General features: G+C 49.9%; 1 protein-coding gene across 1 annotated transcript in view; it reads right to left on the reverse strand.

Annotated features, from left to right (window-relative positions):
- Positions 1 to 3,325: 3,325 nt before the first annotated feature.
- Positions 3,326 to 25,562, reverse strand: part of NTNG2 (netrin G2) — an 81,339-nt gene continuing 59,102 nt past the window's right edge. The window contains exons 5-8 of the mRNA XM_044440023.1: positions 9,574 to 9,648; positions 5,984 to 6,151; positions 4,172 to 4,309; positions 3,326 to 3,549 (exon numbers count right to left, since the gene is read on the reverse strand). Of these exons, the coding sequence (XP_044295958.1) occupies positions 3,326 to 3,549; positions 4,172 to 4,309; positions 5,984 to 6,151; positions 9,574 to 9,648 (605 nt within the window). The remainder of the gene's footprint in view (positions 3,550 to 4,171; positions 4,310 to 5,983; positions 6,152 to 9,573; positions 9,649 to 25,562) is intronic.

Below are 25,562 nucleotides of genomic sequence, written 5' to 3' on the forward strand. Positions count from 1 at the left end.
TTCCTAATGCACAACCCTCCCCCCCCCCCCCCCCCCCCATGCTTCCCAATGAGAAAACAAACCCCACGGGGAAAGGCCAGCTTCCTGGAGGAGGAGGCAGCCATGGCCACTGGGGCAGGGGGTGATAGGCTGTCTCCAGGATCAGAGCTGGCACGTCAGTGTATTCCAGTTGCTGGGGAGCATGGGTGGGAGAATGCCGTGCTGCTCCTCTCCTCCTTGTGGGCTTCCCGTTTGGCAGCTTGTTGGTCCTGGTGTGGGCAGAAGGTTGAACTCGGTGGACCCCTGGTCAGATGCAGCAGGGCTCTGCCAAAGGCCTTCCAAGTTGCCTCGTGACAGTTCCCTTGGGATGTTAATTGAGTTGTGGGAACTAAAAGACTGCCAGAGAGATGCTTGGACAATGAGAGATGGGATTTTTGCACATGCGCACGCGCTTACACACACACACACACCCCAACCACTCTTGAAAATTTCTCTGAGTTTTCATTCTTTAAATTTTTGTTGGAAAGCATTTTTTTTCCTGTTGCATTGTACAAGGATGGTTGAGGGGGAAATATATAGCACATTAATACCAAATAAGCTAGTCAGCTTTTCTTACAGCGTCTGAGGAGCCATTCAAAGCATGGTTTTCTCTTTCCTGTGAGTGAGTGCTGCAAAGGTCTATGACAGAGGGGAAGTGCAGTTCCTGCAAATCCTGGAGCAGAATCTGTGGAGCAAATTCTGCTCCCCTAATCCTAGGTGTAGACGGACCTTGTTGATCCTGTGAATGCCCTGTGTTTTCAGAGGATTAATCACAGCACTGAGAGAGAAATGGTGCAAAAGGGGCTTCAGCTTGCTCGGTTCAAGTGTGCCCCTTCCAGCTGTCCCTGACTCAGATGCATGGATTCTCCTTTCCTGTGAGTGCGTGACTGTTATGCCCTGAGGGATACAGGCAGGGAGCTACCAAAGTGCATCTTATTCCAGCGCTAAAATGTGTTTGGTTTGGCAAGCCTTTAGCAGCAGTTTCCACTTGCAAGCGCATCTTGTTTCACACTGATGTTAAAGCAGGTTTGAGATTCTGTTGTCTTAAACCAGAACTCCACCTTGGGTCCACCTTTGATGCTTCTGGCATCCTTTCCTGCTTCCAGTCCAGTCCATCATCTCCACCACTTGTCAGTTTTGGGAGGTCCGACGGGGATTCTCAGAGGGCCGGAGCATCTGCGACCCAGATCCAACTGGCAGAAGGCTTTCTTTCCCAGCCTGGATCCCTGGAGTTCCCAGTTAGGGTCCTGGGTCTCAGGTTTTGCGCCCCTGGGTAAATAGCGGCTATGAGTGTTGTACCTGCAAAACCTGCAATTTCAGGTGGTGCCTAAGAGTGGGATCTTCAGCAGCAAGTTGCAATGTGGACTGCTCCTGCACAGGGTGCCAGCCAGCCCGCCCGCCCTTTCCCAGGATAACTCAATCCATCCCCACCCCCAGCAATGTTTCCATTCTCCTCGCCCCTGCACCAATGAACCAGTACACCATGCTCACTGGGAGGTGCTCCTGGCTCTCCCACTGCTCTTGTGGTGATGACTGTCCATCCTTTTGCACGGAGCCCAAGGCAGCCTGCAAGGTTCCCTTCCTCTCAGTGGGATTCTTGTGGCAAGCGGAGGGTCGGCAAGCGGCTCAGAGTGACCCAGGGAGCCCCGTGGCTGAGCAAGGGCTGGGAGCCAGATCTCCCCAGTCCCAGCCCGGCATTCGTAACCATTGCATTGCGCCACACCAACTTAAGCTCCTTTTCCAAAGATGCGGTGTATTTGGGCAAGCCTCAGCATCCCACCCAGCCTCCTAATTCTTGTAACCGTGCCAACAGAAGCTCAGCTACTGAGGAAGAAGAGGGGCAAATCTGAGCATTCTCCAGGGAATCCTGACATTAGAAGTGCAAAAAGGAAATAAAGGAATTAACCTGAGGGGCAACTCCCCAGGCCTCAACAGGGCAAGGTATATTGGACACATAAGCAGGAGCATTTTTGCAAGAAACCGAATACTTGGCAACAGACACCTCACTTGTTCCTCTGTTATGGGGTTACTTGTTCTTATTAACATCTTCCAGTGCTCCACGTCTCAGCTAGCATTGGAAATAAAGTCAGATCACTGCTGAGAAAGAATTAGCAGTCTCATTGTCACCTGTATGGAAATAAATAACCCAGAAAGCATAGCCAAGATTCATTTTCATATAAATAAAGATAGCTATTTTAAAAGAATTCAAAGGGTAAAGCCCAGCAATCCCAGTCCCACTCCAGCGATCGTATTTGCTTTTTTGGTGTCAGAAAAAGCAAGGAGACATCTGCGATTTAAAAGCTGCTGCCAGTAGGTTCATTGAGCATGCAATGGCAAAATAAATAAAATAAAATAAAATTGGAGGCCTGCCAGCAATTAGTTCCTTTGCTGTAGTGGGATTATTACGCCATGACGCTTACGGTAAAATGTCTTTCTAGAGGCTGTGGTGGTTTTTTTGTTTTTCCTTTAGAACATTTATAATCCAAACAAAAATAATTCTCTACTCAAAAAAGTATTTAAACAGTAAACTCTACGGCAAAGCCTGGATAACACGGTTACACTTTGGCGCGATACGAAGCGGCCTTGTTTAAGTCCTGGTCTTGAGTGTGAGAAAAGGAACAACTTGAAGAATCACAACCAAAGGATAAAAATGAGTTGGGGAGGAGTACAAAAACTTAATACAGTCAGCAACTTGATTTATAGGCAACGATATAACATTTAGACCTCAGCCAGAGTGGGCTGGTGGTGCAAGGGAGGGTACAGTCTTGTGTTCTAGTACCTGGCCCACGCCACCTGGTTTCCCTAGCTGCAGTCTCTGCTGGAGGTGCTTCCTTGCAAACATCAGAAGTAAGGAGGGGAAAGGAAATAAGAAAGTAAGAAAAAAGGAACAGGAAAACAAAGTCTGAACAACTAAATGCTGGAGATTTGTGGCAAGTTGTTATAATTATTTTTGGCAGACTCCCCCTGTGCAAAGTAGAAGGGCAAAGCGCTCACCCCGTAAAGGATCAGGGGAAGCATTGCAAGTCCTTCGCTTCCTCTCAAGTTGTGGCGAGACGCTCCTTCCCCACCCTCTATCTCTGGCGATTTAATGAGCTCTGTCTCTGCCCTGTTGCAGCACTCATTCAGCCAGGGTCCTCAGCAACTTGGCCAGGAGGCGCCTCAGACCTCCTCGAATCCTCCTGCCCCTTCTGTAAGAGGAAAGAGGCTTTGGGGCAGGGGGGAACACCCCACACCCAGCTTGCGACCCCCCTTTCCCTCTTCAGTCCCCAATCCTGAGGCATCTGCACCGGGCGGTGTCCCTCGTGCTTTACAGGTTCCACCGGCGTTGCAGCTGCAGACCCAGGGCGCCGAGGAGGAGGGCCGAGGGGCTGGGGGACAAGCCGGCGGCCGAGTCGCACTCTGCGTTCTCCCCCTCGCACTTGGCTTGCTCGCAGAGGACTCCCTTGAAGCCAGGCGGACAGATGCACCGTTGGTTCGCGTAGCAGGTGCCTCCGTTCTGGCAAAGCAGCAGCTCCTCATCGCAGACGTTCGCTGCAGCAACAGAGAAGGCCGGGCGCGCTGGTGAACCCTGGAGCTGGGCACCTCCAGGGCCAGCTTCGGTTTGCTGGAGGGCCCCTGAGGAAGGGACCCCAGCCCCGTGGGCCACTCCCTGACTGCCTCCAGTCCAAACACCCACAGATTTTAGCTCAAGACTCTTCCTGCCCGTAGAGGAGGCATTCCAACTTTTCAGAATGTTGGCGGGGTGGCAGAACACCCAGGAAACCAGCAAATGGTTGGACTGGGCCGGATTCAGGCTTGCCCTCTAAGTGGGTCAGAGTTGGCCCATTATGGTTTGCTTTGAAGAGCTACACCAGAACTTCCCCTGCACCTGCCCTTTCCTCTCCAACAGCCAAACCCACACTTCTGGGATGCAGAGAAGATGGTGTGATATCTGGCCAGGGAAGGGGGCAAGAGTATTTGGGGAAACTGGCCCTCAGGCCCGCAGTGCCATGTCCCTGTTCTCCTCAAACACAAGCATTGGTTACCTGACTCTCCCTCTAGAAGCACCAGGGAGGGAACTAGGGACCGTCCCCATGGAGGGCAGGTGGTCCCCACAGGGCTCCTTGCTTCCTCCCCAAGCAGGTGAGGGGCCCGGCCAGGCAGTCCTACTTACGGAAGCAGCCCTGTCTCCAGTAGTAGCCAGGGAGGCAGTCGTCACATTTCGGCCCAGTGATGCCACCGCCTTTGCAGTCACAGTAGCCGGTCTCGTTGCAGCGGTTGGCCAGAGAGCCTATCCGGTTGCAATTGCAATCTGTCCGAACGAACAAGAAAACGAAGTGCAGGTCAAGAGAGGCCGCTTGCTGTGAAGTGGTGCCAGCATCGAGGGTTGGCCCGGGCAGGCCCCGTCGATGTCCCCGGAGGGACCCGATGATAGTGTCACCTTGGAGGTGCGCCTTGTCCTCACCGAGGCTGACTTGAGCACCAGTGGGGGACAGAGAGGAGAAAGGGGATTGACAGCTGAGGAAAAAATTTAAAAAGAGAAGATGACCGGGGAGGGGGGGGCGTTGTTTGTTTTCATAAGGATAGCAAAAAGGCTGGGTTTCTAAAAATGAGAAAGAAAAGTAAGTGAATGGAATGAGTTGCAGAAGAGAGAGATTGGTAGAAGCAGGGCCTTTTTTGTCATAGAACGCACCAGAACAGGGTTCTGGCACCTTTTTTTCATCAGCAGCAAGCATCATTAACATAGTGCCTGCAGGCTGCTTTTGTGTCTGCCATCTGCTACCTGATAGTGAGGGAGCTTGGCTTGGGAGCTGCTCAGCTGCTCAGCTTGGGATTGGTGTGTGTGGTCGCACGCTTGCTGCCGGTGACGTGAGTTCCGGCACCTTTTTTTTTTTAACAAAAAAAGCACTGGGTAGAAGGGTTTGAAAGTAATCAGAGAAAGTGCTAGGAAAGACCTGACAGTCGGAAAAGAACTGGGAAAATTGGCAAGAGCCCCCCCCCCCCCCATAGATACCAGAGGGATGGAGGGAGGGGGCTCCTACCAGAACAAGTTTAGCTGGGAAAATCTTTCTGGCAACAGGCCCCACACAGGCACAGAGCCCATATGTGTGATGCACAGAGACCACAAAGAAGAACTTGAGAAATGCAGCGGGGTGGGGAAATGATGTTGAAAGATTTATTTAGCCGGCAGTTCTGCAGCAGCTTATCAGTAATTTGGGGACGGGGCTCAGAATGCTGGAGGGGTTTCCTTGAAGTGCCCAAAGGCCCTGCTGTTGCACCAATAAAGTCACAGGAAAGTTCAAGGTCTCATCCAGTTTGCACTTTCCATAAACTGTGACAAGAAAATACCTCCCTTCTCCCACAAAAAATATGAGGCCTTTTGAAATTGGGGAGACTGTTTTGGAACCCAGATCTTGTGTTTAAAAATGAGACTTGAACACTGTCTGCATCCATTCCAGGGCCATGCACAGACTGCCCCACAGCAGCCATGGGTTCCATGCCCCCTGCACAAAGCAGGGGTCAACAATAAGAAACCTTCACAACCGCAAGGATTGCCCAAGCATCATCTCCCTGCTTGTCTCAGGTGAACACAGGATGACACATGCTTGCATCTGGGGCTTTGAATAAGCACACCTGCCTGTTTTGCAAGCAGATATGAAGCTGGCTGGAGCCGGGGGTCAGACTAGATGGCCCAGGAGACCCCTTCTGACTCGCTCTGGTTCTATGTTTCTATAAACCTATACATGCACTGGAGCCTCTGCTGTTAGTGGGGTGGTGCAACCACTCCGGGTTATGGTCTGAATTTTAAGGGGCCTGTCCTTACTGCTCAACCTTATTCCAAAATAGGCTCAGCATCCTAGGTAGCTCCGTAGATGCTCCAGCTAATTCAGGGTGGATACAGCATGCCAGTGCCCATTGCATGCATCCCTAAAGCAAGGGATGCCCGCCTTGAATGCCACGGGGTTTCCCACAGCAAGCGGCTCACCTATGCACACGTTCTCGTCATCCAGCTCTGCGGAGCTATTCCGGTAGTAGCCAAGCCGGCAGTGCTGGCAGTGCTGCCCTCGGGTGTTGTGCTTGCAGCTGATGCAGGTCACCAGGTTGAGGAAGTCGATGAAGCTGCACCTATTGGAGTGACCGTAACATTCGCAATCTGCAGGAGAAGAGGGGAAGAGCGGGGATGTCTCTGGCTCATTGCCTGCAACTGGCACAGTGCTAAACGGTGCCGTAGCAAGCAGCCATGCAGGAAAACGGAGCTCATCAACAGAGCAGGGCATGCTTCGGGGGCAAGAGACCTCCCGCCCCAGGAACATCTGACAACCAGCTGGAACTGTGACTTGGTGTCCCCGGGAGCAGTTGGGCTTCCATTCCTGGGGCCAATACTAGGGATGAAGATCATTTTGACCCCCTTTTTATTGACAAAAATTGTAGACTGCTTCATACAAGGAGCCAGTGAGAGGTGCTGGTTAGAGCACTGGACTGGGACCGGGACTTAGATTAGATGGTCTGGATTTGCATTCCTATTTGGCCATGCCCAGAAAGAGACTTTGGGCCAGTCACTGACTCCCAGCCCGAGCTTCCTCACAGGCTTGTTGTTGTGAGGATAAAATGGAGAGGAAGGAAGGCTTGCAAGCTGCCCTGGCTTTCTAGCAAGAGGAAGAAAGGCAGTGTGTAAAAGCAACACCGTAGTAATGATGATATATAGGAATTGCTTATTTTCAGGAACATGGAAGCAAATGATAGGAAGGGTCATTTGATACTTTTGATCGTATGTATGGAGAGGCCAGGGCATGGGGTCATGGCAGTCCCCTCTCTGTTTGTAGGCTGGACTCTTGGCATACCATGAAATTATATTTCAGTAGAAAAACAGCTGTTTTACAAATACTGGTCCTTCTTCCAACGGAAGAGCACATTTATCCAAAGCAATTACAGCACTATGGCAGATCTTCAGTGTAAGCCTTCCTCCAGCACAGGGTCCACCAGACCTGTTGCAGTACAGCTTCCAACACCCTCTAGCCAGGAGCTGCTTGGGCATGGTGTAAATTGCCATCCCAAAGATCAAGAGGCCATGAGATTAGAAAAGCTCGTTCTGCATCCTGTCCTCTATTCATGAAACATTGTTCGGAAAGGGCTCAGCTGCGGGGGGTCCCCATGGGCAGTGCAGCTCAGGTAATGATGGGGGAGGCCACACTCCCATCTTTCAGCATAGTCAGGCTGCCGATTTCATGCACGTCTGAAGGAGAGTGGGGGAAGCCCTCTTTGGCGCACAGTCGAGGCATGCAAGGACTTCGCTTGGCGCATTGATGGCAAGCTGAACTCTGCTGTGACTGGAATGAAGATGGTGCACGGAAAGGCAAGGGGAGTGGACATGCAAAGGGTGTGATAAAACAAGCACTCCCATGGGATCTATGGGGCAACGCCCCCCACCCCAGAAGGACATTGATTCCCAAAGTATACAGGCCTTTTCTTCTGATGGTAGAGCAAGTGTTTCAAGAACAACAGCTGAAATGAGAGTGTTGCCCATTTTTAAAACGTTTATCTGCCAGTCTCCTTCACTTTTCAACAACAGCCTTGCACACAGAAATGTAGCAGGCCCAGCCTTGCCTGCCACTTTGGGTCACACCGAGAGATGCATCCCCTGCGAAGCGTCCATATGGCAACTGTTCTTCGCAGAACACAGCCAGCAGCCAACACAAAGGAGCAGCTCCTTGAAATGGTGACGCGTTCCCACCTGAACAGACTGCCATGACGTGCATGTGGCAGGAGAGCGTAGAAGAGAGTACTATAGTTTAGCGGGAAATACACCTCCCTGCAGCAATGAAAACGGGGACTGGGCAGCTGGGTTGCACATCCTGTTTGATGGGCGGCGCCTGTGGCCCAGTACCCCGCACTCCTCCCACTTGAACTAGGCGTGATCTGCAACCCCGACACCCTCCTCGCTCCTCCTTCACTGGGGTCTGTACCTTGAAACCAGCCAAAGGGAAATCTACAGTCCCCCGCAGAAGGTCTGTGGCCACCCACCGCACGATCACCAGCCCCGCTGTACCCAGCATCCCCATCTGGGCAGATTCTGCTGCAGAGTGGCGGTTTGAGGAGCAGGGCCAGCTCACGACTTTTTGCAGCCTGGAGCAAAAGGCACGGAGCCCCATTCCTGGTGCCGAAGCCACCGGGACTGGAGGGGGACTCAGTGTGCTCCTGGGATGGCAAAGGCCGCCCCAGTGCTGGAGGCTGGTGGTGCTGGTGTCAGTGGGACGATATCTCCGCTCTGGGTTGTGGTTCAAATTCTTAAGGTGCTACTTGGAGGACAGGGGCCTGGATTTGGCACGACGGACAGCTCCCTCGAAGTCCAAACTGCAGCCCAGCGTGGATACGGTATGCCACCAACATTGGCACCACCAGCCTCTACTGGCAACAGGTGAGCTCAGAGCATGGAGGCAGGGCAAGGTGCCGGGAACTTCTTGTCCTCCCTCCTCCAGAGGACCATCACCTGCGCTCAGCTGCTGCCGCCGCCTCCATGTCTTCCACCTGAAGCAAGTGTAACAGCAGGGGCCGGCCCGTCTTGCATCCAGTGGCGCTGGCTTCTCCACGTCTGAAGGGCCCTCTGCTGGAAGCAGCAAGGCTTCATGCCCATGCACGCAGCCACAAGAGCTGCCCCTGTTGCCTCCACCCCAGCCGAGGGAAGCCGTGCCCACCAGCCTCCCTCGGCATGGCCCCGTCAGCCCTCCAAGGGAGGAGTCTGTTCATCCCAGCCCTCGAGGGGGGATGCCCTGGAGCAGCAGCGGGAAGAAGGCTCATAGCCCCATCTGTCAGCTGGCCTATCTCCCGGCTTCAGACAGTATTGGCTGCAAAGCCACCCACCGCTCAGAGACGTCGGTCCCTCATCACTGGAGGTGTTGCTGCAGCCACAAGCCATGTGAGCTGAAGCTTATAGGGGATCGGCGCAAGCCAATTCCCTCGATGCATGTGAGCCTCTGGATGCAGAGACTTGCACTCACCGCATGTGCCATCCCACGCAGCAGGCGCCTCCACTCCCTCCTCACCTCACTCCGCCCCCGATCTTATTTAGATGGCTGTTTTCAGTTGCCTGAAGTGGAAGTCCCCAACCCCAGCCTTCTCCCCTCCCTGCTCCGGGCATGCCTGTTTTTCTCCCCTCATTTGCCACCTCAAGGGGGGGCAGCTGGGGACTCTGAATGATCCCATGGTCCCCAGATAATGTTGCAAGGCTGCAGGATTGCACCTTACTGCATTTCAAACAGAAACAGAGGTGCAAGTTCTTAAGGTTTCCTCACCAAAGGGCTAACCTGACATGCTAGTTCTTTACATGCAGGGAGTTTGGGTGTATTTAAGGGCAGCTGAACATGCAAACACACCCCACCCCACATCTCCATGCCTACAGTCCAAAATATTTCAATTTGTACACAGGTTTTATATGTCAAGGAAAACTCAGCCCCAAACCAGCAGGCAACGTGAGGGAGATGGCGTGGTTGAACACTGGGTTTTCTTGAAGAACCTTCCTGAGACTCTCAGTTTCCACATGGGCGTGGCTTTCCATTTCTTACACACTCCTTGTCTTACCTTTAAATGTTTCAATGGGTCCCAGTGGAACAGAGCCAGGTTTGAGTCGGATGAGTTTGGAGACCTTGGGAGAGGCTTGGGGAGATGAAAAGACACCAATTTTTCCCCCTTCCTTTCCACATCACATGCAGAAGGCTCTCACTCCTACACTACAGGGAAGTGGATTTAGCATTACAGCAACTACACCACAAGCATCACATGGGCACAGCCCAAATCCTATTACAGCACAGCAAAACTGGCCTCTTTACTGCTGCATGCCACCTTTCCTTCTCCTGGTATTTGGCATCCAAACCTGCCACCACTGCAGGCCTGCTGTCAGTATCAAAGCGGGCAGCGAGGACTGGCCTGATCAGGCAGTTGCTGCCCTCCCATACCTCCCCAGGGGCCACTGACAACGGCCCCCAGTGGCGTGCCACTTCTTTGCCATCGCAACCTGACCCAGGCAACGGTGGTGGTGGTGAGGAGGCGTGGAAGACACTCTGAAACATACCCACCCAGTCCTCCTGGCGAGCTGACCTGAACCTCTGGGTATATAAGATAGCACATACTTTGACCTAATCTTAGGCTTATATAAGCGACACTGTGCCTCTGGGTGGCTGACTTAGGCCAGGATTCGGGCAGGAGCCCAAGGATCCTCTTGGCAGAAGGAGCACGAGGGGACCCTCCCCCCCAAGTGCAGCAGGGCTGGCTCGCCACATCTGGAAGTAAGTGAGGGCATGCAGACGACAACCTAAAGGCAGACCACCTGTAAGACCATGAAGCCCGGGGTCTGAAAATGATCTGCTGGTGCTCGTTCCTTTTGCTGAGCCTTCTCTGCCTAGGTTCACTGGTAGCAGAAACTAGCAAGCAAACTAGATGCTGAGACGACCACTGGAACTACTGGCAACCACAGCACAGCCATTACCTGGTTTCCTGGCATGCTTTTTGCCAGCACCGTGAGCTGGTTTGGTCTTTGCAGGAGCTGCATGGGAGAAAAAGCCAAGCAAAGAAACACAGACGCAAGCACCGCGATGAATTGGGGTGGGGTGGCTCTGTAAGGCAGACTCATTTGTTCAGCAAGCCACCTGCACCCATGGAAGATGCTTCTCAAAACTCTTCCACTTGACTGGGTAAAACTGGCTTTCCTCCGGCAGGACACCACTCCAGATATGCCAGGCAACCACTCCCATTGTCTGCAGTCAACCCGGCCTCTTGCCCTCCCAACGCCTTGGACTACAACTCCTAGAAGCTTCATGGGAGTTGTAGGCCAACACATTAGAAGCTTGCCAGGTTGCTGCCCCGCACATCTGAAGGGCGCCATGTTGGAGAAAGGTGTGATGTGATGCAGAGAATCCAGATGCAAAGAGGACAAATGAAGCAGCCTCATGCCTGAAGAAAATGGGAGCAAACACAGTTGTGGAGCTCTGTCCTATGTGCACTTCGTAAACTAGCCTTCCCCTGCCAGGCACCTTCCAGATGTCACGCTGGGGGTGCCTCTTGTAAACGCTTGCTTTCCTTGGGGCTTAGGCGTGGGTTTACTCTTTGCACAGGTAGGGCACTTGCCAAGGGGTCAGGCTCAGCAGGAGGTCCCACTCCATGCCAAGAGTCCCCTGGAGTTGCTCCTCCACCATTGCAACGGGCATGTTCGCCTGCCCTTCGCATGCTTTACGGGTAACAAATGTACAAACAGGCCAGTGCCTGAGCTGCAATGGAGCTGGCCAAAGAGGGCAGAAAGCACCTTATATTTGTGCTGGAGAGGGAACTATGGGACCCACTGCTGGCCAAATGGAGAGTGAGGAGACCTGAGCAAGCCAAAATCCCCTCTTCAGTTTGAGCTCCGTCTCCTCATGCAGTGTGTGCCTCGTGGAAATACTATTTCCAGTTACTGCAGCGATCGCATTTAGAGTGCTTGAGTGCCAATTAGACCTCAAGGGAATTGGCCAAGGTTTGCTGGTGGCAAAGCTGCTGGTCGGAGAAGTGGCCAAAAACCATGCTGCTGCCAACACAACCACCAGAGCACAGATGTGTGGCACTGCAGAACAGCATCGCAGTTCTTCACATCACGAATGCTTGAGGTGGCGGAGGAAGTGCAAGAAGTCAAGCAACTCTTTCTGCAGGGGTGGAGGGATTTGACGAATATGCCATTACGAGATAAAAGCACACTTTGACGGTGGCTGCCCTTTGACAGTCCCCCGGAACCTGAACCCGCAGGAGTGACGCACTGGCACTTTTTTGTGAACAGGGTTGGAGATCATAGAATCGTAAAAGAGCAGAGTTGGAAGGGGCCATGAAGGCCGCCAAGTCCAACCCCCTGCTGCCACACCATGTTACGTCATCCCACTCAGAGGGCTGCCCAGTTTCTTTCTGCATGGCTGTAGTGTGGGAGAGCCCAGTGCCTCTCCAGGCGGCTGGTCCCACTGTCTTATTGCTCTGACCATGAGGAAGATGACATCTGCAAGCCCCTCTGGAATCCTCTGCTCCCGCTGAGCTGAGCTGCAATCCTCACATAGCTGGGGAAATTGAATTTTCCCAAGGGCAAAATATTGTTATTTGTTGTATTAAAAAGTATTCAGGTGGCATGGATCTAAGTATTTAGTTTGGCTATTGCTAAAACTGGTTTCTTGATAGATCAATGCAGCTTCTGCGTTTTGGGATTTTTCTTGGCAGTGTGCATTGTTTGAATGATGGCTCCGAAATTAATGCCTAAACCACAGTTCCAGGCTCACAGAGTCTAAAATGCGGGCTAGATCAACAAACCAGACAAATTCAGCATTACTGCTAATCAAAATATCAATCAAAATATCCCAGCTGATATCAATATATCAACTCTATGCACGCCAGATCTGCTACACTTTGGAATAGGATCTTGTTTTCCATTAGAAGTCTGAGAGCCACCAACTGAAGACTTGTGCAGAAGACCTAAAGTGGATTCAGATGACACAATAACTAATTCTGTTAGTAACTAAAGCTGTTGAACCATGAATTGCATTGTCTGCATCTAGGTGCAACAACAAGCCATGGTTTGTTAACCATGAACAACCCATGAAGAGAATCAATGGTTTGTTGTCAGGCTGTGAACTGTGGGTTATTAATAGCTAACAAACCATGACTTGTTATTACAGCTGCAGTCACACAACATGATGAGCCATGTTTCAATGACACCCCACAGTTCAACAACACACACTCAACCCATATTCAGCTTTGGGATATTGTGTTGTCTGAACCCAGTCATTTGCTTAGAATGAAAGAAATAGGAGCCCAGCCATTTGTTTTAACTCCCAGAACTGCAAGTTGCTCAGAGTCCTTCCCACACCAAGCCCACACCTGCTTAGCAAAGTGATCTTTTTCATTTTAATAGTTTAATTTGGGGTGTGAAGAGTGGAGGAACTAGTTTTATTCCTGCTATTGTGAAATATTTGAGTAATCTGCCTTCTCTTGGCCATTCAGTTCAACTCCTCCTCAAGTAATGTGAGTTTTAATTAAGATTATTTTATATGGATTTTAACTTGTTTTATCTATGTTGTAAGCCGCCCCGAGGCTTCGGCGAATGGGGCGGCATAAAAATGTTTTAATAAATAAAATAAATAAAAAGACCTCAAGTGAGGAAAACTCACCCCAGGTCAATTGTTTCCACCGTCAAATGATCCTTCTAATGTTCAACCAAAATCTGCCCTCCTGTAATTTAAGCCCATTAGATCTAGCCCTGCCCTCTGGAGCATCAATGAACAAGTTTTTGTCTTCTTCCATGTGATGGCTTGACAGATGTTTGATGACCATGGATCAACCCAGTTGATTTGCCCAAAGTCTTCTGGACATAAGAGGCAATGGCCATGGGAAAATTCTCCAGCACAGTCCCCATAGGGCCCAGTCACTTTCTAGGGGCTTGAATAGAGGGACTTGCCATGAATTGGTGCATAAGAAAACCATTTTCCTTGGTTGTAAAGTAACGCAAGTGTCCTGAGTTATGTGGCAACTGCCAGCATCAGCTCTAGGCTTCCAGGACCAACAGACAAGAGGGCCCTGCTAGAGACACAGATTTCCTAGTTTCTCTCTGTGTTAGGAGTTGCTGGAACTTGTGGGCAGCTGCATGGTGGGCTACTGAGCTGCAAGGGTCAGCAGCTTTTCACCAAACTGCCTCCAAGGCCAATGAACAGGAAGAAGCATAAGGGTGTCTGGTTAGCTAAGCCTCGCTTGCACACTGAAGTCTTCCTGCGAGGTGGCACATCCCTGAATCCTTGGTTGTTTTTTGCCCGATTACTGCCTTGCTCTTCAGACCTGTCTCCCGGGGCGTTCTCTGGTTTCAGCTTGCACTTTTGGTCTTGGCAACCAGCTTCTCACACGACTAGTTGGAATCTGTTGCATTCCTCTTGGAACAATGGAGGGGAAAGCCCAGCCTTTCTGCCTCCTTATTTCACATGTGGTCAAAATGTATGCAAGGGTTAATTAACTGCCACTTGGCTCTGTTGTGAAAGCCTTTCCATAAACACAGTTCGGAGCATCCCAGTATCACAGCCAGCATGGCAGCTGGTAGAGGGGCCTTTGGGGAGCACCACTTTGCAAGCAACAGAAGAACTTAGTGGAGTCGCACACCTGCTCCACCCCGGCATCCATTGGCCTACAAGGATCCTCTGTGTTTCCCTTTATCTTAGCCAGCCTCCTGTCTCTGGAGAAGTGTCATTTTGACAGCGGATCTGGGCTCCTGCCAAAATATCCGGACGGAAGGTTCCCCTTCATCGCTTTTTGTCATTAACTATTGCAAGCCACGTAGAGAGAAACTAACCTCACAGATAGTTTGGAGGAGAGCTTTCAGTTAGAGAGCAAGAAGAAATTTGTTCAGTTCTCATTTTAATGCAAACTGAGCTGATTTTATAGTTTCCAAGCAATACATGAACCTTTGGAAATTTGCACATCTCCAACTCTTGCTGTGGAGTTATCTAAACAAGAAATGCACACAAAAATAGTGTAGTGGGACCACTAAACAAGGAGGAAGGAGATCCAGTGACTGATACGAGGGAACAGGCACAGATGCTAAATGACTGTTTTGCCTCTGTGTTCTCCCCAAAGCAGTATGGGGGATATCCGCATAGGGGTTTAGATGAGGCTGGGGACTTAGGGGCACAGATTAGAGTCTCCCCCCTTGAAGTCAAGGGGCTCCTCAGGGCATTGGACATTACAAAGGCGTCAGGCCCTGACGGGTTACACCCGAGAGTACTTAGAGAGTTGGCAGGGGTTCTCTCTCACCTACTGGCCTCCATTTTTGAGACCTCGTGGAGAACACGTGAAGTTCCAGAGGACTGGAGGGTGGCATCAGTGGTCCCAATTTTCAAAAAGGGTAGTAGAAGGGACATGGGGAATTACAGACCAGTTAGCCTTAGGTCCATTGTAGGAAAAACAGTGGAAAGGCTCATAATAGCGAGAGATCTAGTGATGCTAGATAGGGAAGGGAGGCTGGCAGCCACACAACACGGCTTCTGCAAAAACAGGTCCTGCCAGACAAACCTTGTGGAATTCTATGACAAGGTTTCAAGATGGCTGAGTGGAGGGGATGCAGTGGATGTGGTATACCTGGATTTCAGCAAGGCCTTTGACAAAGTGCCCCATGATATCCTGGTTGAGAAACTGAGGAGTTTTGGGATACATCAAAGCAATGTCCGAAAAATTAGGCCATGGTTGACTGACCGAAAGCAGAGGGTAACCATTAGTGGGGAATCGTCAGGATGGTGGCCAGTGACAAGCGGGGTCCCCCAGGGCTGTGTCCCGGGGCCAATTCTGTTTAATCTTTTCATAAATGACATGGAAGAAGGGGTGAACAGTCTGCTGATCAAATTCGCAGACGATACTAAAACTGGAGCAGTGGCCACAACTGAGGAGCAGATACTCCAGATCCAAAAGGATCTGGACAGACTATGGAAGTGGGCAGGAGACAACAGGATGGCGTCCAGTGTGGATAAGTGCAAGGTCTTGCCCTTGGGGCATAGGAATAGCTGTCATAAGTACAGGTTAGGTGACAAGTGGCTGGAGAGCAGCACTTGCGAAAGGGACCTCGGGGTGCTGGTTGACTGCAGGCTAAACATGAGTCAGCAGTGTGATGTGGTGGTCAAGAGGGCGAACACCACCCTTGGATGCATAGCCAGAAGCATGGCTTCCAGATCAAGAGAGGTATTACTACCGCTCTACACGACTCTGGTGCACCCGCAACTGGAGTATTGGGCTCAGTTCTGGGCCTCTCATTACAGGAAGGATATAGCCAGGTTAAAATCAGTGCAGCGTAGGTCCACAAGGTTGGTGGCCAGTTTGCAGGGGATGCCGTATGAGGCGAGACTGAGGGAATTGGGTCTCTTCAGCCTGGAGAAGAGGAGACTCAGAGGGGATCTGTTGGCGACATACAGGTATGTGAGGGGGTGTCACAGGGAGTTGACCTGTTCTCCCCTGCAGAGGAAGGCAGAACGCGCTCCAATGGAGCAAAGCTCAGGGAGCCAAGGTTCCATTTAGATACCAGGAAGCACTTCCTGACAGTTAGGGCCCCGAGGGTATGGAATGGGCTTCCCCGGGAGGTGGTTGAGGCCCCATTGGTGAGGGTGTTCAAAGATAGGCTGGACATGCACATGGTGGGCACGTTGTGAGTGGAGCCGGCTGGAGCCGAGGGTCAGACTAGATGGCCAGGGAGACCCCTTCTGACTCGCTCTGTTTCTATGTTTCTATGTTTCTAAATGTACGTGGAAGGTGTAATCATACAGAAAGATGTGTATATTAGTGAAAATAACATCACAGTGTATTACATTAGGTAAATTGCTTGCAGAAATGTGTGTATTAGATAAAATTGTGCTAAAAATGAATGCATTAGAAGAAATACAGCCAAACAGTCATACAGACTTTCACACAAGCTATATACCTGTGTGTGTATGTTCAGGATGAGCCAAATTTAAGTTTTGAAAAATGAGAAATGAAGAGAAACTGCAATTGACATATTTGCCTATCTTTAGCTTCATGTCTTCCAGATCATGTTGCACCCAACTCTCACTGTAATCCCTGGATGAGGACCCGAAGGCTCATGTGCCTTCTTGGCCTGGGGAGAAGGCCAAGAATTTGTCTGGCCCTACAAAGCACCAGTAGCAGAAGGCAGAGGTGCAGGCTGACACCTGGAGATAATCCACAGTAGCTGGACTCCTCGTGAATGGGGCCCCCTCGTGAAAGTTGTGCACTAGGTGGGGCTTTGCTTATGTCAGGCCTCTTTCGGAGCTTGAAAACAGCTGGGAACAACACCTCATCTCAACATCCAGTGCTTCGCACTCCTGTTTGCGCGACCTGACCTTGCAATTGAGTCGCTACTTACCGCTTGCTGGACTCCCTGTTTTCACCTACATTTGGTATGTTTCCGCTGGACTGCTCCCTCTCCCTCTCTCATTCTCTTGCGTTCTGCCCTTAGCTGCACCTCAAATGTCTTTTCTGGAAACCACCCACTTAACTGTGGGTGACTTCAAAATCTGTGACTTCAACCTTCATCTCTTTATGGATTGGCTTTTACGTAGGTTTGCCCCGCAGGTACCTTAATGCTAAGTCTGACCCAACCTAAGTGGGACAGTGCTGCTCACCATGCAGTTCAAAGCAAGAAGGGACGTGCGCGTGCAAATACACTTAGCCCCGAAGAAACTGCACAGCACTGAGGCAGGCCGACGAATGGTTGGATCAACCAAGACGACAGGGGAGCGGGCTCAGGCATTTTTGCACAATGACTGCGACTGTAGCTTGGAGGCGCCCTTGATTTAGTACTGCTTTTTGATGCACCCGTGACAAGCATTTGTTACTAAGCCAGCAGTGCAGCCTTCCCTTCGAAAGCCAAAACTGGTCATGGCAACCTGAGCCATCTTTAGGGATGGTGCGAAAGTCGGACTGAAGCACTGCTAATTGCAGATTTCAGGATCTTAACGGTTTGGAAGAACATGGGACTTTGTTAATTTTGTTTCCATCTGAATGCCAAAGTTACAAAATACCAGTAGGTGTCCAGTGGTTTTTTTCCAATTTCACATTGCTTGGTCAACTAGAGCGTGCACAGTGCTATATAAATCACGGCCCATTTTTCCTGTGTGTTACCAAGCTGTTTATGGACAAGCATTTTAGACAAGCATGTCCTACTGAAGTCTGATAGATCCGCTTTGGTTAATTAATATATTACTGGACTTGACTGGCTGCTTCTCTTCAATTTGTCCTACTGGGTTATTAATTTCTAATCCTCAAGATTTGCTGGAAAAGTCAAGGGGAGTGGGCATGGGGGGAGAGCAGTATTCATTCAAAGCAGCTTGGGTCACAGAAAACTTTGCAGGATGAACCTCTATGGAGTCTATTCCAGGTTTGAATGTCTCTGAAGAAGCGGGAGGATTTTTGCCAACCAACAAACTGAAAGCGCAGTGTTGCTGGCATCTACTCTGTTTTCAGATGCACGGCAAGAGTCCCAAGAGCTCTCAGGGCTCCTGGTTCATGTCTTCCAGGTGTTCCAACTGCTGCCTTTGACCACTCCATGCATTTGCCCAGGGCCCTTGTCTTCATTTCAAGCTGCCTCCCAGATCAGAGGAAATTAAAACAGCATGCTGCCCTGAAACAGTTTTGATAGCCCTCTGGCACTGACAGTCCTGAAACAGGTGGGCAGTGGCATGCCCTGTGAGCCAGGTAGATTCAGTCTGCAGGAGCAGGAGAGACAGCCTGGCTACCTGGGTGTTGTCATAGCAACCGGCCCTGCCAATCCTTGTCTCTGCATTCTGTTTGATCATCCAGTGATCACAGCCTGACAGCCCTTTGCACAGGCACCCGCTGTTGGCCCTCCTGTGCCAAAAATCTGGAATGAGAACAGAGCATAAAAGCTGAGCTACCAATTCCCCTGACCATGGGGCCAGGATGACAAAGCTGCACCTGACCCAACCAGGAAAGCTAAAGGCAGGTCATGATGTGACTTCAAAGGGTTTGAGAAGAGATCTGTGTTGAGCCATTTGGTGGCCTGAGATGGAAAGTGCAACTCATTTCCATCTTCACTGCAGAGCATCTGGGAAGATCCAATCCACTGGAAAGTTTTTTCACGCAAGCTGCACTGAAAATAAACAGAGTTGTGCCAGAACACGACCACGGAGCAGATCAGTGTCCTGCTCATTCTTCAGGACACTTGTCCTAAATCTGCTACCCGAAGAAACCATTGCTTTTTGCCTCAGGGTGGCTTCCTGCCCCTGGTAAACCTCTCTTGCTCAGTAGACTTTTTCCTTTTGGAAATGGCTTCTTCAAATGTTGATAAGGTACATTGCTAAATGGAATTGTTTGGAGAAGGAGCGTTCTGCTGTTACCTGAGTAACTTAGAACAGGAGTGCGGAACCATAAGCTGAGATTCCCTCAGCCATGCCTCCTTATCGATCTATCGATCTATCTATATTTCTACCCTGCCCCTAAAGGCTTAGGGCTGGCTTAGCCCTAAAGGAGGGTGAACGAATAACTGCAAAGGAGAAAGCACTTTTAAGAATCAAAGGATCAACTAATTAGGTTTAACTGTGTCAAGCTAGGATGACCTATTAGCCTAATTACTTCCATCCTCTGATTGGACTTTAGGAGAGGTGTGTTCCCGGAAGCCTTTGGTGAAATCTCTTCTAATTAAAGCACGCTCATCCGGGGTTTGAGCTGCACTGTGGTCATGCTGTGCTTGCTCTTAGTGCCAGGCTGGGTCAGCGTTGAGGGTCGGCATAAGTGGGCCCTTGACAAGGGCGCACACCCCAGCAAGGGACCACTGCTGAGAACCCCAGGGTTTGTTTCTCTTTTGCCGCTGCTCCCTGCTTGTTCACTTGCTTCTTTCCCTGGTCCTGACAGCAGTGATAGTTTGGAGGTGGAAGAGGAGACACCACAGCCTATCAGTAGACTGGCTCTCTGCCTGCCAAGCAAGCAAGCAAGCAAGCAGTAAAAGGGATTTTGAAGAAATATGAGCAGGAATTGATGAGACGTGCTCTTCAACCGTGGGAGGCAGTGCACCCTCTTTTGTCAGAGGCTTATAAGTGAAGGTTGAACAGCCACCTGCCAGGGTTGCTGTAGAAGTGCATTTCTTACATGGGCAGAGTGCTGGGCTAGATAAATTTGGAGGCCCTTTCCGGTGCTATGATTTACCAGTAGTTTGCTCCCCACCCCCAAGCCATGCTGAACAAGAAGCAATAAAAGGAGGTACACATAGATGCCCTTGAACGCTCCAACAGCGCTTTGCCTGTTTGTGCAGTGGGGAGGGTGTTAGGATTTCATTCAATTGCCCCCAACTTGTCACAAAGCCAGTCCAAGAAACACAAGAAGAGAAAACAAAAGGCATTCAGTTCACCAAAGGAATGTGAGAAACAGTGAATGAACAAAGGGTAAAAGTTCTGGAAGAAACGGCTAGTGTGGAAGCGGGCTAGATCAGAGATGGGCAGAAGGCAGACCTCCAGCTGTTCTGAATTTTGGCTCCCTGACCATCGGCTACGCTGGCACTGGCTTCAGGGAGTTGAAGTCCAAAGATGTGGAGAGCAAGCGACTGCCTACAGGAGGATGTGAATCAGGACATATGGTTGGCCATCACTACATCTGGCGGTAGCAAATTCCATAATTTAATTCTGCACCAGGTGAAGGACTGACTTCCTTTTCTCTTTCTTAAACGTTCCAACAATCAACTTCATAGGATGACCCCTTTTGATTATAGCATATGAAAGAGAAATGTCTTGTTAATTTACTTTCTACACACCATGCATAATTCTACAAACCTCTCTCATCTCTCTCCTTGATTGTCTCTTTTCAAAGCTCCAGACCCTTGACCATTTTAACTGCCCTTTTCTACACCATTTCCAGATTTCAAATGTGGTTGCATCTTAGATTTGTATCAAGGAATTAGTGGATGCTTTCAGACTCAGTTCTGAGTGGTTTCCCATGAGCAACCCACAGTTCACAAGCTAACAAAGCATGAGCTCGCTTCATGGGTTGTTTGTCATTCACAAGGCATGGCGTGTTAGTGCAGCTGGGTTCAGACAACATAAGCAACCTCGATTTCAATAATTCACACTCTACTCATGCCCAGTCCTTGAGCGTGGGTTAATGTGCTGGGAGCCCAGCCCCAAGGACTACCTTGTCCAGTACTTGATCCCCAGAGTGGCCAACCAGGTGCCACAATAGGAAGCAGGATGTGAATCCCATAAGCCTGTTCTGCTCACATCCTTAGCATCTGGCCTTCTTGATGACACTAGCTATGAATCGCTTCCCTTACCTTGGATGTTCTCAGGCAGTTCTTTTGGCACTGGCTTGGGTTTCACCACAGCTGAGCTTGAAGAGCTGCCAGCATCTTGATGTTGCAGTGGTTGGGAAAAACGTTTCAGTACTTGAGATTATCAAAAAAGATCTTTGAAGACTACTAGAAGCCTAGGCCAAATTCAGCTGGGATGGGTGGAATACTGGAAAAAACCACAATGCTTTTTCTCACCCCTCTTCATCAGTCCCTCAAAACCTCTTTCTTCTGGGTTGGCCTCCTGCATTTTAACAACACAAGAGCTGCCTCTGCCTGTGCTTCTAGGCATTTGGCATTGGTGACCTGGCCTGTGTGCAAGGGAGAGACTCACAGGATTCCCTCTGTTTTGAGTGTCCAACAGTTTCCTTCTTTATACAAACAACACTTCTAGGTACCAGCCTTCACCGACTTGGAGCCCTGCTAATGTGTTGCACTACAGCTCCCAGGATCTCCCTGGGAAGAGTTATCAGAAGACATTTGGCTACCTAAGGAGCTGATTTGTAGCACCACTGAAAACTGATGGGCCATATTCTCTAGGAAATATGTAGAAAAGGTGCAGATGGAGTGGTGCCCCCTGTAGTCCCTGCATTGGTCACTGGGCCACGCTGTCCCCTGGTGCTTGTGAAGGCTCAAGGACGGAAGGACAGTCCATGGAGCATCCAGATCTGGACTCTCCAGTGCCTTATTGACACTCCCCAGCTCCCGCTGCCCAAGGTGGCTGCCTTCCGCTTCTTCATGGTCAAGTGATTCCTGCAGCAGGGAGTAGAACCCATTGATTGCACTGGGCCTGATTCCTGAGTAAAAGTAAGGGAATGTACACCCCCGACATGTGATATATCCACACAGGCTGCAGTCCCTACTTCATCTCAGATTCCTGTTTGATGTTGGGCTTTGATCGCCTCCCTTGAGTGCAGTAGTTCACACACATCGATGTGTGCATCTGTTGCACAGGGACAGGTACACGTAGGCTTGACTTGTGGCATTTACAAGGTGCTCCATGCCGAATAGCATCTTGCCCTTTGCCTGATGCACTGAATCTAGAAAGAGATGGGCAACAGGCAATCTGGCGGCTCAGCCTTGCACCATTCTTAGCATGAGAGTTGCACGCCTCACTTTCCCCCTGACTGAGGCACGGGGCTGTTGAACCCAGTAAACACACAGACATGAAAAGAGCCATGCTGGATCTGACTGTGAGTCAGGCCAGGCCAGCGTTCTGTTCACACAAAGGCCAGTTGTCCACAGAACTCTCTCAAACAGGGCACAAGGACCGCGGCACCCTCCTGGCAATGCTCCCCAGCAACTGGGGTCCACAGGCCGCTGCTATTGAACAGCCCCACAGAAACGGTATAGTTGATAATGAGGCAGAAGGGGATCTTTGGGATTGTTGTGCAAGCTTTTGGGAATTACTGTCCACTACAAGTAAGGCAGATGCCAACCATTGGAGAGCTGGTCCAGCAATGACCGAAAACTCATATTCTTCAACAGTCTTTCCCAGGAAGGTACCCTGCACCTGCTCCATGAAATTTATGGGGGGAGGGTGGCACCAAGTTAGCCATTCCTTTAACGTTAGAAACGGAGCAATACGATTTGGTGAATGAATGAACTGTGTTTCACATCCCAGCTGTGCTTAGGTAATACCAATCAATATCCAAAAGAAAATGCACTCAGATACGAACACAAACCTGGAAGGTGAGGGGCACCAGGTGACACTTAAAAGGAAAGAAGAAAAGGAAACAGGACCCACGGCAACTTTTAAAGTCAATTTGGACTGCAGACTGGTGCCAGTCACACATACAGGGCAGGGAGGGGACAAAACACAGGCTGGCCATCACAAAGGGAATTACTGTGGGCACTAAGCTACACCTAATCTACATATCACACCAGCTTCTCTTTGTACAGGCACCATGCAAACTCTCAGGGGAACCACGTGGTTTCCATGGTCCTCTTGTGTCATCCCACAGCAGGCCAGGAGCAATCTCCCCCACCCGCCACTGCCCACCATCTATCACTGCCTGCTTTGATGTCTCTGGCAAAGCTCTGGGGATCAACCCAGGCTCACCAGATCACACCAGCTGTGTGTAAGGACACAGAGCTGAAATCAGACAAAGGGATAAATGCCTCTCCCTTGGGAGTTGGTTGGCAGAAGCCAGAGTGACACATGGAAAGCGAAGTGGATTTTGCGTGTGCAGCTGCTAAAGCAATCCTTACGGGCCACGCTGACCCAGTGGGATGTTCACTCGCCAGCTGAGGGGTGTTCTCAGCAGTCTGGTCTCCTACCTTTGCTTCCAGCGTCCAACCTGGGTGGGGAGGAGCTAGCTTGCAACGGGGCCACACCTGAAGAGCTGGTAGCTTCTTGCAAAAGCAACACAAAAGTTGTATTAAGATAGGGAACTTTAGCACCCATGAAAGAGTTGGCTTTGGCACTCTGTCTTGCAGTTAGCGCAAGAGATGTATAGCACCAGGTGCTTTAGGTGATGAAAATCCACTCTCAGTTTCCTGACAGCGACAGCTCTTCTCCTGCAGTTGCGCCATCTGGATTCTGTTTGCAACCTAAAGTTGGTAACCTTCTGTTCAGACAGAAGTGGATGGGGCCTGTGGGTTCTGATCCAAAAAAAGTGTGTGAAATGGGGGGGGGGGGTCAGAACTTTAGTCATGTTCTGATTCCTTTGCAGATATTTGAGGTCTAGTTCTGCCACCAAACAAGCAGAAGTCACTGGGATCCACAGGGCAGTGATGACTTTGTAAGGTTTTTTTTAAACTGGGATGGTGGTTTGCTGCAAAAGTCACCATCTGACACCATCTTTCTTTGGGTTCCAAAGAGAGCGCTTGGACTTCAGAGGTCAGCCTTTCATCTCTTATTCAGGGGTCCAGTCATACTGAGTAACCCCCTAATGTTGCTTCGGGTGGCAGGGACAGGGGGCAGGGGGAGATGAGAAATGTTAAATGACAGAGATGTCATTTTCCAGCCACTCATAAACAATTCAGAGGGATATACTTTTTTCCGTTCTCTTGTTTCAAGGCACCCTTTAAAAGGTGGATAACAGACACAATGCTGTTGAACTGGGAGACAGTTGCCAATTGATACTAATTGGGCATTAAACTAGAGTACAGAGAAGGGCCCCATGCAAATTGGCAAGGGCTTAATTAGAGTCACAATAAAGAAGCTGCCCTGGAGGCATTTTGCTTTTTAATCATTCATGCACACTTCTGCTGGCTCCACTTTTGCAGAACAGGGGAAATTATTCATTCACTTTGTCCTGAACTGCTTAGCCTGGTATCTTGGTGCATCTGCAGAGGGTTTGACATTGCAACTGGTTGCATGGGTCAGGATGGCTCTGAAGGTGGAAACTGAGGCAGGAGCTGCTGAGGCCCAGGCCTCAGCACCTCTCTGGGCACCTGTCAAGGCCGAAGTGCCCTAGAGGCTGACCGTGGGCCCTGCTTTCCAGAAGACAGTACTCTCTTTGCAAGGCTGTCCAGCTGAAGTCCGGTTGGCCTGCTCACAGCCTTCCCCAGTAAGGTGAGTTGCATTGCATTTCTGTTTAATGGATGTCAGAGAAATGCATGACAGATTCAAGGGAGTTTGGAATTCTGAAAGTTTGAACTGCAGAGTAGATGCTGGCTTTTTTTTTTTTTTTCCAAGTTACACGAAGTCCACACAGAGAGTTGTGACCCATTTCTTTTGGATTTTTGGGTGTAATTTGCACAAGTGCAAATGGAACTCCCATAAGAAATGAAATAAGACCGGTGCACGATGGAATGAAGGATCTTTTGATAATTGGCAAAACACAGTTGGAATGGATTTAACAAAAGCCATATATCTCTAAAGTGGAAGGTTAAAACATCTTTCAGCTTGAGGACCAAGTTCCATTTTGGAAAAACTCTCTAGGGTTGCATTCCAGCGGTGGGAGAGGCTAAAGGCAGAAGGAAAAGAGCCCAACTTTCTGTAGGGCAAACCATGCATAATACTGGGCTAAGTGTTCTCAAACATTTTCTCTCCTCCTTTAAGGCCAGGTAACTAACACACACAGGTGTGCTTGGCCCTCTCTGCTCCTCAGTGCAGCCACCATTACCACTACCCCAAAATTTGGGGTATATATGCAAATATACATATAGGCTGCAGATGCTGTGCCATCTATCCTAGCTTAGGTTTTCTTTGTAGGTCGTGTCGTCCCTGGGGAACTCAATCAAGGCCATTGCGCCGTGCGTTGAAGATGTTCCTCTGAGCAGATTAAGTGGAGTGTGCATTTGTGTGATCCCCTAGCCCTAGTACTTTTACTTGTTAGCGTGTTCGATTTTATTTTTAATTGTATGTTTATTGTATATTTCTTAATTTGGAACCTGTCCAGGGAAACTTATAACTTATAGGACAGGATAAAAGTCCAATCAATCAATCAATCAAGTTTGCAGAAGAAAATGGTGGTTTTAGCACTGCAGAGCCTTAGAAGGGTCAAATGTAGATTCAGAAGAGCTATAATTTCTTCCTCGACTTTCCCCTTTGCTGAAAATCGCTATTGTCCTGCGGAGCGTAAACTTGTGTTCTACACACAAGGCAGCTTCTTGGGTCTCCATTTTTTGCAGAGTAAATGGTGTGGGGAGGAACTTCACCATGTCACTATTGTTTGGTTTCTCCCCCAAAATCTACCCAATATGTGTTTGCCCATGGGAGAAAAGATACAGATGTCTCCTCCCTTCCAAGATGAAAAGCAGTTGTGGGATGATGGAAGGAGATGACTGTGCATCTTTC

Source organism: Varanus komodoensis, unplaced genomic scaffold (genome assembly GCF_004798865.1).
Source record: "Varanus komodoensis strain SLA01 unplaced genomic scaffold, ASM479886v1 scaffold36, whole genome shotgun sequence".
In the NCBI taxonomy this organism is placed as follows: domain Eukaryota; kingdom Metazoa; phylum Chordata; class Lepidosauria; order Squamata; family Varanidae; genus Varanus; species Varanus komodoensis.